We start from the raw sequence: 20,383 nt of genomic DNA, 5'->3' as shown, positions 1-20,383 counted from the left end.
GCGTGTTTGCACTTTGGTTCGTGCTTCAGCGCTGCGTTTGGGGTCTGGATTATTTCCAGATTTGGTCCCTGCGCATTCGCACATGTTGCACGCTAGTCCCTTTTTATTTTAATGTTCATTTCATTTATAATTTGTCCCTTCCATTTTTATTCTATTTTAATTGAGTTTCCTTTTTATTTATTTTATGGTTCATTATTATTTTTAAGATACATTCAACATTTTTTAATCCTTGCTCACTTATTTTTACATTTTAAGTTACTTTAATGATTTTATTTTGTTTTTAAAATCACTATTATGATTCTTTTTTACACTATCATACATATATATACATATATATATATATATGTATGTACTTTATAATAAAGTTAATGTTATTTCATACATATAATGGTTTTGACTCCATCCATATATTTTAACATATATTTTTTGTTATTTTAATATGTTTTGTATACATGTTTTACATATTGCTTAAATTATTTTTATACTTATATATATATTGGTACATACATTTGATCTATATACATTAGTAATTCCATGTATTTTATACCTATAGTTTTTATTGTACATAAGAGTATGTTTTTAAGTCTATTATATATATAATTTATAATAAAATTAATTTAATTCTATGTACACATTAAGTCCCATGCTAATTTATTTTATAAATTCTTTTAAATTTATGCGTATATATTTTTATGAATATGAGTCATTTTTGAACATATTTTATTACATATTGTTTTGATTTAAAGTCTCACATTTAAATACTATTTATATATATATACATTTGTCAACTTTAAATGGATACGTCATCTTTAAAATGTTTATGTCCATTATTTGACTCAAATTTCCTCTTTTATAATATCTATTTCAATAATAAGTTATATATATACTTAGTTTATATATATATAAATTATTTCAAATTTTGCATGTGTTATTCACTTATGATTTTATATAATATATAGTTTTTATATCGATTGGCCTCATAGTAGCTCTTAATTACTATATTGTTTTGTATTTTGATTGTTTTTTTATATATTATTCCATAGATTGTTGTTGCATATCATTTATTCGTTTTTGTATTATTATGTCAATTATTCTCCATACATGCTTGTACATTGAGTTATATTTTAGATTAATTATATTTAATTGTTTTGTTAGTTGATTAAATAAGTTATATTATATTCATTCATCAATTGTTGTATTTTATGCATACATGTTATCCTATGTCTTCATTTTTTTCTCTTGGTTTACAAATGTTGCTTTATAACTTCCAACTCTTTAAAACTAAGTATTCCGTTTTATTCCAAGTCGAATTAATGCGTTTTAAGCTAGTTTTATAACTATTCATTCAAAAATTCTTTAAAACGAAAGCAATGTTCGATGTTTGGAAATTCAGGGAATCGTACCCTATCGTGCTGGGTTGCAATTTCCCGTTTGTTCAAAATAATCGAATATTCCTTTGGAATTTTACTCATGTGTTTAAAAATTCTTCAAAACGAAGGTAATGTTCGATGTTTGGCAATTCGGGGAATCGTGCCCTATCGTGCTGGGTTGCAATTTCCCATTTGTTCAAAATAGTCGAATATCCGTTTAGAATTTCACTCATGTTCTCTAAATTCTAAAAAAGGCAATGTTCGATGTCTAGAAATTCGAGGAATCATGCCCTACTGTGCTGGGTTTCGATTTTTTCGTTGGACTAAATAATTGGGCATCCTTTTGTGATTTTCAATATATAAACTTTTGAAAATCGAAATTTATCGTGTTTTCAAGGGTATAAAAGATCGTGTCCTATCGTGCTGGATGTGATGTTGTATTCCTCTGAAACAAGATAATTTTGACGACCAACTTGGGCTATTCAAATGTTTATAAAAGGAACCACATTTCAAAAAAACTCTTTTAAATCTCAGACATAAGGACAATATTTAATCAATTTGGTACCAATTTTGGGCGTAATGAGGGTGCTAATCCTTCCTCATACGTAACTGACTCCCGAAGCCGTTTTCTCAAATTTCGTAGACCAAAATCGTTGTTTTAGTAAACCCAAATGTTTTATTAAAATGACCAAACTTCTTGGTGATCTAATCACACCTAAACAAAAAAGATTGGTGGCGACTCCATATTTCATTTTCAAAGCCAGTCCAAGTTTTGGTTTTCAAAATAAAAAAAAATGGTTTCGACAGTTTGGCGACTCCACTAGGGACTAAACAAGAGAGTCAAGCCATAAAATTGATTATTTACCTTCCTTTTGTCAAAAATTGAAAATTTGTTTTAAAAATCATGTTTCTTTCAATTGCATTTGATTGTATGATCGTTATGGTTCGGGTCTTGTAGAATAATATTGCATTGCATTGTATGACCGTTGTGGTCACACCTTCTAAGTGGGAGTAAGAAACTATGCTTTTGTGAGGTTTTCACCTCCGTATGGGCTAGTGGATTGCTTCCGGGATACATCTATACTTATGATTTCGTGAGGTTTTCATCTCCGCATGGTCATAGAGAAATGTATTCCCCTGAATCGAACTCGATCTATATGAGCCTATAATGGGTGAGGATTGAGGAATCTGCTGGTTCAAGTACCTTCTCTCTAGAACCGAACCACATATAGTAAACCTTAAGAGCTATCCTGGGGTAAAGTCGCATCAAGCCTTAGTATTTGCCCATATGTGTGTTATAATTATCTTTTTTGTGTTTGTATTTTATCACTTATATTTGATACTAACTTGTGTTTTGTTTTGATTGTGTTTTGCATGAAATTGCATACTAAAGGGGGTGTTGATTCGTATTCGATTACTAAGTTAGAAAGTTTGACATGGAGAATGAATTTCTTAATAAATTTGAGGATAATGCAGCTATCCGCGCATGGTCAGAGAAGTTACAATCGGAGAAAAGGGATAGCTTGGCAGAAAGATATACATCAGAGTTGAAGGAATTCACTCGTGTCAATGTAGCACAGAATAAGTTGCAAGAGTTAAGAGATATATGGGATTGTTAGGATGAAGGAACCAAACAATTGTTTTATCAAAGCTATGGTGATGTATCCTACTTGCTAGATATTAGGGTGGACAAGCATTTGTTCCGAGTTATGGTTCAATTTTGGAATTCTCCTTACAAGTGTTTCACTTTGGGGAAGTGGATTTAGTGCCTACCGTGGAGGAATATATTACCCTGCTCAGGTGTCTGAAAGTTCAAGTTAGAAGAGCCTATGCCAAGGTTTTTAATGGTCAGACTTTCATGAAGAAATTGATGAACATTTCAGGGATGAGCGAGCCTTAGGTTACTGCTCGGATTTAACAAAAGGGAGATAGTAAATGTATCCCTTGGGAGAATTTGAGAGAGTTGGTTTTAACACATCCGGATGAAAGAAAGAGGGTCGATATATTTACTTTAAGCATCTATGGATTGGTAATTTTTCCTAAGGCTTTAAGGCACGTGGATGAGGCAGTCACTGACTTATTCGATCATCTCGATAAGGGAATCACACCTGTACCTGCAATATTAGCTGAGATGTTCAGATTCTTGAGCATGTGTCGGAAGATAGGCGAGGGGCGGTTTATCGGGTGCGCACAGCTGTTGATGGTGTGGTTCCATGGGCGCTTTTAGAAGGTGAGCAAGGTTTCTTACTGGGTCTTTTCAAAAAGTTATTTTGCATTAAGCGAGAAGGCAACCATACAAAGGAGAGAGGATATTTCAGAGGAGAAGTGGACGGAAATCCTTCAAAACCTCAAGGAGGGGGATATAGAGTGGAGAGCTTATTGGATGGTTCCTGGTGAGATACTGTATCGATGTGGGACCTTTGATTGGGTATCATTGCTAGGGATTTGGGGAGCTATTGGGTATACTTCATTGCTTGCATTAAGACAGTATAAATCGAGGCATTTTGTACCCACGACTTATGGGCTGGCTCAGTGTGATTTCCCATATAAAGGTGACCACTATAAGAAGAAAGTTCGAGAACTATCGGATACTTGGAAGCAAACTCGCTGGATAAAGAGGTTGGCTGTTGGTTCCATAGTGACACCTGAATATGATGGATGGTTTAGGAAGAGGGTCAATGATAATATTCCTAGGCCAAGTTTAGAAGATACTCGGCCTGTGGTGAAACAATTACAAATCGCCCCTTCAAAGTTGGAAATTATAAAGCAAGACTTCGAGAAGAAGAGTTCTAAGCTTGGGAAAAAGATCGAACAATTGGAGGAAGAAAAGATGCATCTAAGATTAGACGTAGACGTTCAGAGATCAGAGGCTGAAAAGTGGAAAAAAAGGGAAAAGTAAGGCCGAAGAAGATCTAGATAGTTTGAAGAAAGATTATAGGAAGTTACACCTGCCTATGAGGACTGCGGGGTTAGGTAAAACTTCCGAACAATGGCGCCATGAAATTTGAGAGGAAAAGACCAAAACCGACCGATGGGAAAAGAAATTCTGAGAGGCTCAGGCACGAAATGAATATTTAGAGAAGAGTCTGTCAGAAAGCAGAAATGAACGAGGTGAATTAATGGCTAGAATGGCAGAACTCGAGAAGTCTCTTCATCAATACCGAAGCCATAATACTGTAATGGAGTTGAGGGAAAGCTTGAGCAAGGTAGAAGAAATGAAAGGAAAAATAGAAGAATTAGAAGCGTCACTACAAAACTGTGATATGCGGATTCAGTTTTTTGAAGCAAATGAAGAGCGTTGGAAGGAACAACTTCACCATGTGCAAGACCAAGTCAGAAACAGGGATTATATTATAGGGGAAGCCATAACCCAGATTCAGGAGGTAGCCGATTACTTGCAAGCTTTAGCGGTACAAACAGACACACTAAGCGTGAAGTACGAGTTGGAGTCAGATTGGGGGCAGGAGTTAGTCTCGTTGCTTAGGAAAATTAAGACTTTGAGCATTAGAACGAAGTTTTATTTGTAACTTAGATTTATGTAAAGAATTTTATTTTCTAGTGAAGTTTTCTGAAGGGAATTGAATCAAAATTAATGCCTCCTTTGTATTCATGCATTTGCATTGCATTACAAAATATGCATTAAAGGTCATAAAAAATTTTCTGATTAATTAAAAGTTATTTCAGTAATCTGGAAACCAATGAAAACCAACCAACTACACACCCCTACGGTACAAGGAAAAAGACCAAGTCAATGGACAAAAGATTTGAAAAATTGGAGCAAATGCAAAAGGACATGGAGGAACAAATGCAGTCATAGATGCAAGAGCAGCTAGCCAAGATTCAGCAAGAGATGAAAGAGCAAATGATGGAATCCCAAAGAGAGATGATGAGTCAGTTGTTCCAATTGCTGATGGGAAGAGTGGATAAGGGAAAGGGTCCCATGGACAATTTTGGGGAAAATAATGAAGACCCTCAATATCCTCCTGGCTTCACTCTGACACATGTACTGACGCAACCTGAAATTAATCTACAGAGACCATCTGTTACGATTAGGCCTCAGCAGATTCAGGCCGGAGCTTCGATACCGATAAATTTCTAAGCCAGCTCAGGCTCTAACCCTGTTAATAACCTGAATTATCCGTTTGTTCCCAATTTGGATGAAGTTGCAGAAGAAGAAAAGGCAAGAATGGAATCACAGAAGCAATTGAAGGAATGGTGTAAATGGCTAGAGGAAAAATTTAAAGTGATGGAAGGTGCTGATAGTCTTCACGGAATTGACGCTAAGGACCTGAGCTTCGTCCCAGACTTGGTCCTTCCCCCCAAGTTCAAAATGCCTGAATTTGAGAAGTACAATGGAACGAGCTACCCTGAAGCTCATATTACTATGTTTTACAGGCGAATGACTGGATACGACAATAATGACCAGCTATTGATTCACTGCTTCCAGGACAGTCTGGTTGGGGCGACATCCAAATGGTATAACCAATTGAGCCGTGCTAAGATTAACTCATGGAAAGACTTAGCTCAAGCCTTTATGAAATAGTATAGTCATGTGACAGATAACTCCTGGCAGGATTACTCTCCAGAATATGGAGAAGAAACCAAATAAAAGTTCCAGACAGTATGCGCAAAGATGGAGAGAAGTTGTCATACAAGTTCAGCTGCCGCTTTTAGAAAAAGAAACTACGATGCTCTTTATCAACACTTTGAAGGCCCCTTTTATCACTCATATGTTGGGGAGTACCACCAAAAGCTTCTCAAACATAGTGATGACAGGCAAAATGATTGAAAATACTTTGAGGAGCGGCAAAATCAAAGTAGGGGAAAGTACCAAAAAATCAGCCCCGAGGAAAAGAGATAACGAAGTGAACAACACGAGCACATTTAGTAAGGGTCAGTCCAAGTCACTCACTGTAAACCAACCAAAGACGATGACTGCCAATCAACATAGCACTGTGAGACAAGAATCCAACGCGAGGGCAAACACAGAAAGGCCACAGTTCACCCTATACCATGACGTATAGGAAACTATATTAGAACTTATTCAACGCTCATGTAGTGCCCCCTTTCTACCTGAAGCCACTGCAACCCCCGTTTCCCAAATGGTATGACAAGAACGCCCAATGCGAATACCATGCGGGAATCACCGAAACTGCACCGCGTTTAAGAAGCTAGTTGAAAGATTCATTAAAATAGGGATTGTAAGGTTTGATGATCCAGCCGTACCCAATGTAGCAGGAAACCCGCTCCCCAATCATACCTACCAAGGAGTAAATAGGATAATCGAATGCAGAAGTAAGAAGACGAAATATAAGGTTGCAGAGGTTAGGACCCCATTGAGACATGTGTGGAAGGATATGGTCAAGAGAGGATTGATCGTGTCGGATTTGAGAGAGGAATCTGAAGAAGAGATGATTTGCTGTGAGTTCCACAATGAGGTGGGGCATGAAATTCAAGAGTGTGTGGAGTTCAGAGCCCCGGTACAGGACATGATGAATAATAGAGAAATGGAGTTTTATGAAGAAACCGAAAACCCCAGAGAGGGAGATATATGCGCGTCAAAGAGAGAATCAACGGTGCAGAACCAAACAGTTAACTACCCCGTGGTCATCATATCACGACCCAAAACTAATGAAGTGGGAGTGCAAATGCCACCGAAGGTCAAAATCCAAAGACCTGCAGTCTTCCCCTATAAAGACATTAAGAGGGTCTCATGGAATTACCATTGTAACGTGACGATCCCAGGAAAAGAGGACCTAGCTGACGCTTCAAAAGAGGACCAAGATATAGGCTCCTATACGCGTAGTGGGAGGCGCTACGATTCAGCAAACGAGAAAGCAGAACCCTTAAAAGGAAAAGCCATAGTGGTCGAACAGAACAAGGAAAAAACGGCCAAATCTGAACTTCTTGTTAATGAGCCGGTCAACGAAGAAGAGGCTAAGGAGTTTTTAAAATTTCTAAAGCACAGTGAGTACAGTGTGGTGGAACAACTACGTAAGCAACCAGCTCGTATCTCGGTACTGGCCTTACTCCTAAGTTCGGAAGTCCATCGCAGCGCGCTAATGAAAGTTTTGAATGAAACGTATGTTACTAATGATATCTCCATCAACAAGCTAGACTTAGTTAGCAACATAAGTGCCAATAACTTTATATTCTTCAACGACGACAAGATACCACCCGATGGCATGGGGTCAACTAAAGCTTTACATATCACCACACATTGTAAGAGATATACGCTACCAGGAGTACTGATTGACAACGGGTCGGCCTTGAACGTCCTACCATTGTCCACACTAAACAGATTACCTGTAAACAGCTACCACAAGAAAGAGTGCCAGAATATAGTGAGGGCATTCGATGGTACGGAGAGAAGGGTGATGGGCAAAATTGAGATACCTCTTCTGATTGGGCCAAACAAATATGAGGTGGATTTCCTGGTGATGGATATCAAGCCTTTATGTAACCGCCTATTGGGGAGGCCCTGGATACATTCAGCTGGGGCAGTGCTTTCATCGTTGCATCAGAAGTTGAAGTTAGTATTAGAGGGGCAGTTGATAATGATAAATACTGAAGAGGATATAATTGCAACTGTAAGCAGTGATGCACCCTATTTGGAGACAAATGACGAAGCAATCGAATGCTCATTTCGGTCTTTAAAATTTGTTAATGTAACATTCATTACTGAGGGGAGCAAAATTCTAACGCTGAAATTATCCAAAACTACAAGGATGAGTCTACAGTTGATGGTTGGAAAAGGAGCTCTACCGGGAAGAGGACTCGAGAGACATCTCCAAGGAAGGGTTGAAACTTTAGTATTAAAGGACAAGAGAGACCGCTTCGGCTTAGGATTTAAGCCGGATGTGAGACAAAGGAAAAAAGAGCTGGAAAAGAAACAAGAAAGAAAGAGAGCGCGGTTAACGGGGGAGGAAATCAAATGGGAGCCAAATATATTCCCTTATATATCGAAAACTTTTGTGTCCGAAGGAATCATTCATCCCGAGTGGGGCACGCCAAGAAAGGAAGCCATAGAAGAAAAGTTGGAAAACTTAGACATCAATGCCACATATGAAGAAGGGGCTGAGGGAGAAAATTTATCAAGCATTTGCCCCTACATACCTGGAACTGTTCTAGATAACTGGATTACGGAAGAGATTCCTGTAGTTTTTAGAGTTGACTCAGAGTAATGTCCAAAACACACTTATTGCTCTAGGCCTAGGAGTAATAAGAATCTTTTTTGAAATAGGCTTATGTTCAAAAGCGTTATTTCAATAAAATGCACAGTTATTATCATTTTGAGTAGATATTCTTTCATTGTTTCCATTTCATTCATAATCATATTATACAAATGATTACTTTAGGATTCTTTCGTTCTTTGGACATTTTTCCAAATATTCTTTCGTTTTTCATTCATAATCATACCATACAGATAAGTGTTCTTAAATTCTTTTGGTTCTTTATATCTTCCTTCGTCCTCATAACAGGTCCCCAGATATCAATGATATGAGTGACACTGCTAGTGGCTCAGAGTCTCCTTTTGAGTGAGATATGTGTATGGAGGATTCTCAAGATTTCGAGGATGACCAATGCTGTAACCTATCTCCTGATTTGTTGAGGATGGTAGAACAAGACGAGAAACAAATCCTACCTCACAAAGAATCAGTAGAAATTGTGAGCTTAGGAGAGAGACAAGAGGTGAAAATCGGAACTTGTATCACCATAGAGATGAAGCGAGACCTTATCGAATTACTTCAAGAATTCAAAGATGTCTTCGCATGGTCATACCAAGATATGCCCGGGTTGAACACTGATATCGTGGTGCACCGACTCCCCATAAAGGAATAATGTAAGCCAGTTCAGCAAAAACTCCGAAGAATGAGGCCTGACGTCTTGCTAAAAATAAAAGAAGAGGTTAGAAAGCAGTTTGACGCTGTATTTTTAAAGGTGGTAAAATACTCAGAGTGGGTAGACAACATCGTCCCCGTCCTAAAAAAGGATGAAAAAGTACGAATGTGTGTAAACTACAGAGATTTCAATAAAGCCAGCCCGAAAGATAATTTCCCACTGCCTCATATTGACACCCTAGTAGACAACACGGCAGGACACTCACTGTTTTCCTTCATGGATGGTTTCTCCGGATATAACCAGATCAAGATGCATCCTGAAGACATGGAGAAGACCACATTTGTAACCATGTGGGGCACGTTCTACTACAAGGTGATACCGTTTGGACTGAAAAATACGGGGGCAACATATCAAAGGGCCATGGTAACCCTGTTTCATGACATGATGCAGAAAGAAATCAAAATTTATGTTGATGATATGATCGCAAAGTCCCGAACAGAGAAAAAGCACGTACAAGTCCTGAGGAAGTTGTTCTTAAAGTTGAGGAAGTTTCAGCTAAAACTCAATCCAGCCAAATGTACTTTTGGAGTTAAGTCTGGAAAGCTTCTCGGATTCGTGGTTAGTGAGAAAGGGATTGGGATAGATCCAGACAAAGTCAAAGCCATACAAGAGCTATCACCGCCGCATACCCAAAAAGAGGTTCGAGGCTTTCTAGGGAGATTAAATTACATCGCTTGGTTCATTTCACAACTAACCGAGAAATGTGACCCTGTTTTCCGCCTCCTCAAGAAATACAACCCAGGTATATGGGATGAAGAATGCCAAAGGGCTTTCAACAAGGTCAAACAGTACTTATCCAAAGCTCCAATGCTGATGCCACCTAACCCCTATAAGCCATTGATACTGTATTTGGCAATATTTGATAATTCTATGGGATGCCCACTGGGTCAGCATGATGAGTCAGGAAGGAAAGAAAAAGCTATTTACTATTTTAGTAAAAAGTTCACTAAATGTGAGACAAGATATCCACCAATAGAAAAGTTGTGTTGTACCCTGGTTTGGACAACCCGAAGGTTGAGGCAGTATATGTTGTATCACACTACTTGGCTCATCTCAAAATTGAACCCTTTAAAGTACATGATGGAGTCGACAGCTTTGAATGAAAGGATGGGCTGATGGCAAATTCTGCTCTTTGAATTCGACATAGTCTATGTGAACCAAAAAGCAATAAAAGGGAGTACAATAGCAGATTTTCTGGCCAGTAGAGCTTTAGAAGATTACGAGCCCTTGAACTTTGATTTTTCAAATGAAGACCTGATGTGTGTTGCGACCACTGAAGAAGGTGCTCTAGAAGAACTCCCTTGGAAACTAAACTTCGATGGGACGTCAAATGCTGTGGGTAATAGAATCGGGGCAGTCTTGGTATCCCCAAATGGAGATCATTATCCATTTACTAGTAAATTGGATTTCGATTGTATGAATAACATAGAAGAATACGAAGCGTACATATGGGTATCCGTGTAGCCATAAAACGCAAGATTAAAGTGCTAGAGGTGTATAGAGATTCCGCGTTAGTGATTTATCAACTCAAGGGAGAATGAGAGACCAGAGATCCCAAGTTGATCGATTATTGAAAATTGGTCCTTGAATTGGTTAAAGAGTTCGATGACATTACCTTCTGCTACCTTCCACGGGACAAAAATTAGATGGCCGATGCTTTGGCCACCTTAGCTTCCATGACCAAAGTAAACAAGCAAGAAGATGTCAAACCCATCCGGATGAGCATTTATGAAACTCCGGCTCACTGTTACAATATTGAAGAAGACGAAGAAAAAGATGATCACCCTTGGTATCATGATATATTGTAATACGTGAAGAATCGTGAGTACTCGGACTAGGCAAGCGAGAATGACAAAAGGACACTGAGAAGATTGGCCATTGACTATGTCTTAGATGGGGAGATCCTATATAAAAGAAGAAAGGATCAAGTGTTATTGAGATGCGTAGAAGCTGTAGAGGCAAAGAAAATCTTGGAAGAAGTCTATGAGGGCATCTGTGGGACACACGCTAACGGCTTTACAATGGGCAGACAAATTATGAGAAAAAGTATTATTGGTCCACTATGGAAGGAAACTGTGTTAATTACGCTAAGAGATGTCATAAGTGTCAAATCTATGGAGACAAAATTCATGTGCATCCTTCACCGCTGCATGTCATGACTTCCCCATGGCCTTTCTCTATGTGGGGTATGGATGTGATTGGACCAATATCGCCGAAAGCTTTCAATGGGCATCGGTTCATCTTTGTGGTTATTGACTACTTCACCAAATGGGTAGAACTGCTTCATATGCTAATGTTACAAAGTCGGCAGTGAGCAAATTCCTAAAAAAAGAGATCATATGTCGATATGGAATATCGGAGAGGATAATATCTGACAATGCATTAAACTTGAACAATAGTATGATAGCAGAAGTCTGCAGTCAATTCAAGATCAGACACCACAACTCGTCACCATATCGCCCGAAAATGAATGGGACAGTGGAAGCGACCAATAAAAATATTAAGAAGATTGTGGGGAAGATGACTGAGACCTACAAAGATTGGAATGAGAAGTTACCATTTGCCTGCTTTCCTTATCGAACATCAGTCAGAACCTCTATTGGGGAAATGCCTTTCTCTTTGGTCTACGGAATGGAAGCGGTTTTGCCAATCGAAGTCGAGATCCCGTCCCTTCGAGTGTTGTCGGAGCTAAAGTTAGATGAAATAGAGTGGATCCAATCTCGATACGATCAATTGAACTTGATTAAAGAAAACAGGCTAACAGCTATCCGTCATGGTCAGATGTACCAAAAATGAATGATACGGGCTTATGAAAAAAAGGTTCACCCAAGAAAATTCCATGAAGAGGACCTGGTTTTGAAAAAGATCCTTCCCATACAAAAAGATTTCAGAGGAAAATGGATGCCAAACTGGGAAGGAGCTTATGTAGTAAAGAAAGCTTTTTCTGGGGGAGTATTGATTCTAGCCAAGATGGATGGTAAAAACTTGCCCAATCCTGTGAATTCGGATTCCGTCAAGAAGTATTTTACCTAAAAAGGAAAGGCCAAGGTGAAAACCCATAAAGGGCGCTTTAAAAAAAAAAGGGAGAGGCCAAGGTGAAAACTCGCAAAGGGCACTTTGAGACCAAAGGGTTTTTGAGTTGAAAACCCAAAAACGGGCAGCTCAAATTTTGAATGTGGGGCATATGGTAGTCTTGTCCTCCCAAATTAACAAGAGGGAAGAACGGTACATCTTGGAGCATCAAAAAAATACGCGGGATCTCCTAAGCACATATTTAGCTCGAAATAGCCTTTGAAGAAGTTGGAATAGTGAAGCTCATGCTGCAATATTTGGGGCACCTTTTTCTCATCTTATTTTGTACCTTAGCAGATTTGCTATCCTGCTTAATTTATTCACTTTGAGTTTTGCTCAATAAAATTCCATCTTGTCCATTATGATAGTCTCTTTCGAGCATTTTTTTTGAAATCACGATTTTTTTGAACTTATAATATTCACATAAAAGAAGTTATGCATATTACTCTAGAAGGTCTCTAAATAGTACAAGGACCTGAAACAGGGCCACTAGTCAGGACTAACCAGATTCAAAAGTTGGAAATATTGGAAAAAGAATAGTCCAAATTGTGACTATTTCTTCAAATTTTCTGTCAAAGATACCGGCTAAACAATTAGACACGATAGCACATCAATGATAGAACCCTGATTAACTATGAGCACCCTGATGAACTATGAGCAATGATACCTTAAGCTTTTAAAAAGGAATCATTCTCGCGACATTACTGCATTCATAATCATCCATCTAGTAGAAGCATTTGACTCATTTTGATCATAGCATCCTGTCATTTGGTATAAGCATAGGCATATGAAACCAAGTCTACAGGAGATGTTCCCTAGAGGAAAGTGTAGCGACATCGGTGAAGATTACAGATATTGTCTCTAAACAGTAGTGGAGCAGATTGAAGAAAGCAAGCCTTAGCCCCCTAAGTAGTAGGGTAATAGGCCGAAGATTGTAGATCTTGACTCCCTAAAGTTGCAGTCGAATAGATCAAAGGCGGAGAGCCTTAACCCCCTAAGTAGTAGGGTAACAGGCTGAAGATTGTAGATCTTGTCTCCCTAAACAGTAGTGGAGCAAATCGAAGAAGCAAGCCTTAACCCCCTAAATAGTAGGATAAAAGGCTGAAGATTGCAGATCTTGTCTCCCTGAAGTTGCAGTGGAACAGATCAAAGACGGTGAGCCTTAACCCTCTAAGCAGTAGGGTAACAGGCTGAATTGCAGATCTTATCTTCTTAAGCAGTAGTTGAGCGGATCAAAGACGGTAAACCTTAATCCCCTAAGCAGTAGGGTAATAGGTTGAATTACAGATCTTATCTCCCTAAGCAGTAGTTGAGCGGATCAAAGACGGTGAACCTTAACCCCCTAAGCAGTAGGGTAACAGGTTGAAAATTACAAGTCTTATCTCCCTGAAGTTGCAAAGGAGCAGATCGAAGTCACAATCCTTATCTCTCTGAAGTTACAGTAGAGCAGGATAAAAACACACGAACCATGTCTCCCTGAGGTTGCAGTAGAGCAGTTGCGATAGATCAGATTAAAAGCTACAAGGCTAGTCTCTCTAGAGTTACAGAGGAGCAGATAGGAGCGACAATTCCTATATCCCTAAAGTTGCAGAGGATCGAAACAATGCTACCTCAAAGAAAAGAAGCTTAAAAAAAGTTATGATTTGGCGAGACCGGGCAAAATTAGTCCTCTTTGAAGTCTTTGCTCTATTCTCGTTACACGATAATGAGCAAAGAGGGGCAACTGTAATGGGCCATTTTTGCCCAGGCCCGAAGAAGAACCAAAATACAAAGTCAAAATAATAAATAAACAAAAATCCAAATATTAACAGTCCATCATCAAAGTCCAAAGTCCAAAATCATTGCAATGGCCCATAGCCCAAACCTACTACAAGCCCAAACGGCCCAAAACATGTTAGAAACAAAAAACCCTAAGGTTTCTACTTCTTTAAGCCGTAACCAAACAATGACCTTGACTTCACTGGCGCCCACACCATGCCCGTGCCTCCGTGCGCCGATTATACGATCCCAGACACGCTTCACGGATACCCCGTACCTGCAAGAAAAGACAAACGCAATAACAAATACAAAATGGAAAAAATTGTATTTTTCTTTATTGTTTCATCGGCTATAAAACCCAAGACAGAAAGAATGTATTTTTTTACACAATAGATAGCAACCAAATAGAAAGAAAACAAAAAAAAGTGATTTTTGCTTAACTTTCTTGAAGTTTTTTTTGTGTTTCCTGGGTTTATTTTCCTTCGATCTATTCATCATTGTAATAGAAAACAAAGAAAAAGTGAAAGAGGAGCCCTACCTTGTGAATAGGCCACAGATTTCTTCTTTCGCTTCGTTGAAATCAAAGCTGAAAGAGATCTCAAGGCTGAAAAGCCATCCTTCCAAGGTTTGAACATACCGGTCGCCGATGGTGGTGGCAGATCTACGTTTGAGCAAAAGGGGATTAGAGTTCGGCCGAGTGGAAAAGGGGGTGCTTAGTTTTTTTTTGTTTTTTGTTCCAAAATAGTTAAGTGTATTAGTTCTAGGGTTTTTTCTTAGTTTTAATGACAGACACAAAACGACACCGTTTAGGGCCTGTTTTGGTGGCTTTAAAACGGTGCTGTTTAGGCCAACCCGTTTCGACCTGACCCGATGGCCCCTTGAGATCCACGCGCTCCTAGCGGAGAGGGGATAATTGCGTGATAAGCCCTTCCCCTTTTGCGTTGTATTTCAATCAGCTTATATTTGTATTTCTTTTGTTTTTTTTAATTTTCCCTGTAATTTGAGCGTGTTTGCACTTTGGTCCGTGCCTCAGCGCTGCGTTTTAGGGTCTGGATTATTTCCAGATTTGGTCCCTGCGCATTCGCACATGTTGCACGCTGGTCCCTTTTTATTTTAATAGTTCATTTCATTTATAATTTGTCCCTTCCATTTTTATTCTATTTTAATTGAGTTTCCTTTTTATTTATTTTATGGTTCAATATTATTTTTAAGATACATTCAACATTTTTAATCCTTGCTTACTTATTTTTACATTTTAAGTTACTTTAATAATTTTATTTTGTTTTTAAAATCACTATTGTGATGCTTTTTTTACACTACCATTCGTACATATATATATATATATATATTGTAGCGACGTAAAAATTTTGGTTTGGGAATTAGCTAATTGTGGCGATTAAAAACTTGAAATTGAAATTTGATTTAAAATAAACCGAGTCGCCACCGATCTTTTTATAGGTGTGATCGGACACCTTATAAATTTAATTTTGAAATGAAAAGGAATGAATTTAAGTCCACATTAAAATCCGAGAAAAAATAGGGTTCGAGAGTCGATTCTGTGAGGAAGGTATTAGCACCCTCATGACGCCCAAAATTGGTATCTCATAAACAAGTGTTGTCTTGATTTTCAAAATATGAGTTCAAAGTAATGTTTAGTCGAGATCCGAAAAGATGAAAAATCTTCAATTCTTTGGATTTTCGAGAAGGACATACCGTTTTAACACGAGTCGATTGATGTTCATCCAACATAGCGATGAAACCAGCGACATTGTGTTAAACCGACATGTTGCCTTATGTATTAAAATTAATTTGAAAAAGATTCCAAAAGTAAGAATTTAAAAATAAACAAATGATGCGAATAATGATATTATGAATAAAAAATATCAACATGGGATACTAGAACATTCGAATAACAATAACAATGACATTTGCAAAAGAAATAAAGACAAATCATGAATAAATACAAAATATACTTAGCAATAATAATAGCAGATAACATGTACATAAAATGACATGCAAAAAATATAATGTACGACATATATACATGACGTATGAAAATATAATGCCTAAAAGATACATATGTGTAGTAATATTAAATATGTATATGTATATACATAGTATGAGATGAACGATATCGATATATATTAGGAATATAAAAAACATGTATTTATACACTAATAATCATAAATAAAGATGTATGTACACCAAATAGTACATAATATTGAAATAATTTAATAAGTGGCAATAGTGAAAATAATAGGTACACTAATGAATAATATGATATCTGAAAATAATATTAATATAAAAGTATATATATATGTGTAATAAAATATGTGTACTAATATATAATAAAATATAATATATACATGGTATATAAAAGAGAATATATACGTGGAAATGTATAAGAAATATATATATAACTAGTAATATTAAAGATATATACATAACATATATATAGAACATTATACAATACGTACATACTTTAGAAATGATAATAAAACTATTTTGTACATTACACAAATACATACACACATATAAATATATATAAATAATAGTATTAGAAATATACCATATAATATTAGATATATACATATATATATATATATAATAGTATGAAAGAAAAATATAACTAATAATATTAAAAATATATAATAATATATATAAAATATAATATTAAGGACTTATATACATCACGTACGTAAAAAAAAAAATACATATAATATTACAACATTTACATGATATATACATATTAGAAATAAATAACAACTAATAATAATAATGTTAGAAATATAATGAGTTATGAAAGCAGTATAATATAATAGTAATATTAAAATAAAGTAATTAAAAGCAATATTATATATATAAATGTATGAATATATACATATATAATATACATATATTAATATTAATAATGCTAAAACTAGAAATAGTAATCTTTAGTAGTAATAGTACTTTGAAAATAATTAATATATTAATAAAAATAATAGTAATAATATTAATAATATGTAAAAAATGAAAATAAACGAAAAGGACTAAAATTGAACAAGAAACAAAGTTTGGGGTGTTTTAGAATAAAAAGAAATAAAAAGCTAATTTGAACAGCGTAAAATAGCGGGGACCGAAAGAGTAATTTTCCCAAGCCTTTAAAACACTGCGCTTGGCGAGGACTAAATTGAATATCGCGACAAAGCTCAGGCCAATTTATAAATAAAAATGACTTAATTGCAAAAGGGTGAAAAAGCGGAAGGACGCAGCATAAATAAACCATTGATAAAAACACGCGGATCCTTGGTGGGTTTGGATCGGGTCGGGTCGGGTAGGCTCAAAACGGCGCCGTTTTGGGGCTTAAGTCGACCCAAAACGACGCTGTTTGGAGGCTATAAATAAGCCCAAATTCGAAAAAAAAATCATTTATGGGGAGAAAGGAAAAAAAAAAAAAAAAAAAGGAGAGGGAAAAGGAGAGGAGAGGGAGGAGAGGGCTCGGCCCGGACCGATCATCGGCCGGTCACGGACGATCACCGAGCCCCGGCCGCGTTGGTGCCACCTTCATGATGGCGGAAAAGGTAAAAATTTTTTTTTTTTATATTTTTTGTATCTTGTATTCTCGTTTAGTTAGTGTTTATTTAAGGTGCTTGTGCTCAAAAAGATCAAAAACAAGAATAAAAAGCGAAATGAAATCACTTAGGATCTTTACCACTTTCGATTCTCGATCTTTGGTGTGCGTTTTTACGTGTTGATACTGTTTGGATTGGTTTTCTCACTCTATCTCTGGCTTTAGAAATATATGTACGTATTCATCAAAAGGAACCCTTTTACGTTGTTTCATTCGGCTTTTTATAGCCTATTTTGTTACACTTTTATTATTATTTTTGCTACCTATTGCTTGTCTGTTGTTTTTTGCGAGGTATGGTAGGTCTTTGTGGAGTCGTGGTGGCCGACATGGTGGCATGGGGAGTGCTGGGCGCCGGGCATGGGCTAGTGTCGAGGCGTCTTGGTATAAGTGGGATTAGGGTTTCGAGTCTTGAGTGGGATTATTGGGTGGGGTAGTTGGGCTTGGGTTTAGTTGTTTAGGCTTAGTGGGCTTATTGGGTTAGGGGTTTTTAAGGGTTTAGTGTTTTGTAAATGGGGTTTTAAATTGTAAATGGGATTGGGCTGAAATTGGCCTAGTATACAGTTGCCCTCTTTGCTCATTGTCGTGTAACGGGAATAGAGCAAAGACTAAGTGAAAGGCCAATTTTGCCTGGTCTTGCTGGGTCTTGATTTCATTGGTAATAATCTTCCTCCAGTCCGCTGTATCTTGTAGCTTTGGTTCAATCCACCGCATTTTCTGATATGTGTCTTGTAACTTCAATCTTCTCTAATGTAACTTTAAGGATATGAAATTTGCGGCTTCAATCTGCTCTTTCATCACTTCAGTGAGATGAGATTCGTGATCTTCTCGTCTGTAACTCTAGCGAGGCAAGATCTGATATCCTCGATCAGCTCCACTGAAACTTCAAGGAGACCGGACTTGCAACTTTGACCTACTTCACCGCACTTGAGGGTATCCAAATCTCGGCGGTGTGGCGAGGCTCAACTCATTAGTCTTTGCTTGGCGTGTGACCTTGAGTTCAACTCATTTCTCGCAATATGAAATGACTCTTTAAAAACGGATATTAAGAACAAAAATTGAAAATACCTCAGCAGGTGAACTGGGGCTCAACTCATTTTTCGCAATATGGGTTGATTTTTGAAACATAGAAATTAAAAGCAGAAATTAAAAGGCTCAACTCACCTCTCGCAATATGAGTTAATAATTTGAAAAGTAGATTTCGAAAAACGGAAATTAAAGGCTCAACTCACCTCTCGCAATATGAGTTGATCTTTGAAAAGTAGATTTTGAAAAACGAAAATTAAAGGCTCAACTCACCTCTCGCAATATGAATTAACTTTTGAAAATAGAATTTGAAAATACCTTAGCGTGCCGCAAGGCTCAACTCACTTCTCGCAATATGAGTTGATTTTAGATTTAATAGGAATTGAAATTACCTCAGCGTGCCCCGAGGTTCAACTCACTTCTCGCGATATGAGTTGATTTTTGAAACATAAATTGAAATTACCTCAACGTGTCTTGAGGCTCAACTCACCTCTCGCAATATGAGTTGATTTTAGATTTAATAGGAATTGAAATTACCTCAGCGTGCCCCGAGGTTCAACTCACTTCTCGCGATATGAGTTGATTTTTGAAACATAAATTGAAATTACCTCAACGTGTCTTGAGGCTCAACTCACCTCTCGCAATATGAGTTGATTTTAGATTTAATAGGAATTGAAATTACCTCAGCGTGCCCCGAGGTTCAACTCACTTCTCGCGATATGAGTTGATTTTTGAAACATAAATTGAAATTACCTCAACGTGTCTTGAGGCTCAACTCACCTCTCGCAATATGAGTTGATTTTCTTGGAAAACATGAATTAAAAAGTAGAAATTGAAAATACCTCGGCGTGTTTCGAGGCTCAACTCACTTCTCGCGATATGAGTTGATTTTGGAAAAACAAAATTGGAGGATGAAATTGAACATCAAAAATATCAAAACTGTCATTTGGTAGACTTCAAGTGTCTTTTCCTTTGATTCAATGTGACTCTCATTCCAGATTTCTTGCTCTGTTGGAGTACCTGTATATGCCATGCATGATGCACATGTTTGTCTTAAATACCTTTATGCCTACATGATTATGCGAGTGCTCTTTAAGTATGTTTATCGTATGTCTTTTTCGTCTCGATTCTTGTGATGGTCGCATTCATTACTTGACTCTTTGCCATGTACATGTCTTCAAGCTTCACGGTACTCGGCGTTTCTCAGTGTCACTCTTTTGTCCCCAATTGAACTTTGTTCCTACTTTGAGGCTCTTGCGCTTATTAAATTTTCATCCGGGTAATGCTTAACATTTCTTTTGTTTAGAGCATGTCGTTTCACCATTTATCATGTAAATAAACACATAATGATATGCATGAAAATGGTCAGGCAGGGACAAAAAGGATATCTCATATTCCTTTATTTCAAATGTGGCAAACAAAGAAAGTTAACTAATGATAGTACAAATGTGCAAAGAAAAGATCGTATTCAATGAATACAAATGCTTTAGATATTCGACACATGAACACTTCACGCTCCTCAATCAAGAATCTTTTAGAGTATGGCTCATTGCGTAGAAGATTTGAGCTTTCAGAGATGCTTCAAATCTTGTAGTCTCACTTGTTTGTCGTCAGATTTAGAACGCCTTGCCTTGTAAGCGAATAT

General features: G+C 37.2%; 1 protein-coding gene across 1 annotated transcript; it reads left to right on the top strand.

Annotated features, from left to right (window-relative positions):
* The first annotated feature begins 6,493 nt into the window (after positions 1–6,493).
* On the top strand, positions 6,494–8,869 carry LOC108476994 (uncharacterized). Its single transcript, XM_053031032.1, has 2 exons — positions 6,494–8,527; positions 8,852–8,869. Exons 1-2 carry the CDS (start codon positions 6,494–6,496, stop codon positions 8,867–8,869), a joined length of 2,052 nt encoding a protein of 683 aa, XP_052886992.1.
* The last annotated feature ends 11,514 nt before the right edge of the window (positions 8,870–20,383 follow it).

This window comes from Gossypium arboreum, chromosome 7, assembly GCF_025698485.1.
Source record: "Gossypium arboreum isolate Shixiya-1 chromosome 7, ASM2569848v2, whole genome shotgun sequence".
Taxonomy (NCBI): domain Eukaryota; kingdom Viridiplantae; phylum Streptophyta; class Magnoliopsida; order Malvales; family Malvaceae; genus Gossypium; species Gossypium arboreum.
This window is presented reverse-complemented; position numbering and strand designations above follow the sequence as displayed.

Coding starts and splice junctions, on each gene's coding strand:
- LOC108476994 (XM_053031032.1), top strand. CDS start 6,494: ATGCGAATACCATGCGGGAATCACCGAAACTGCACCGCGTTTAAGAAG.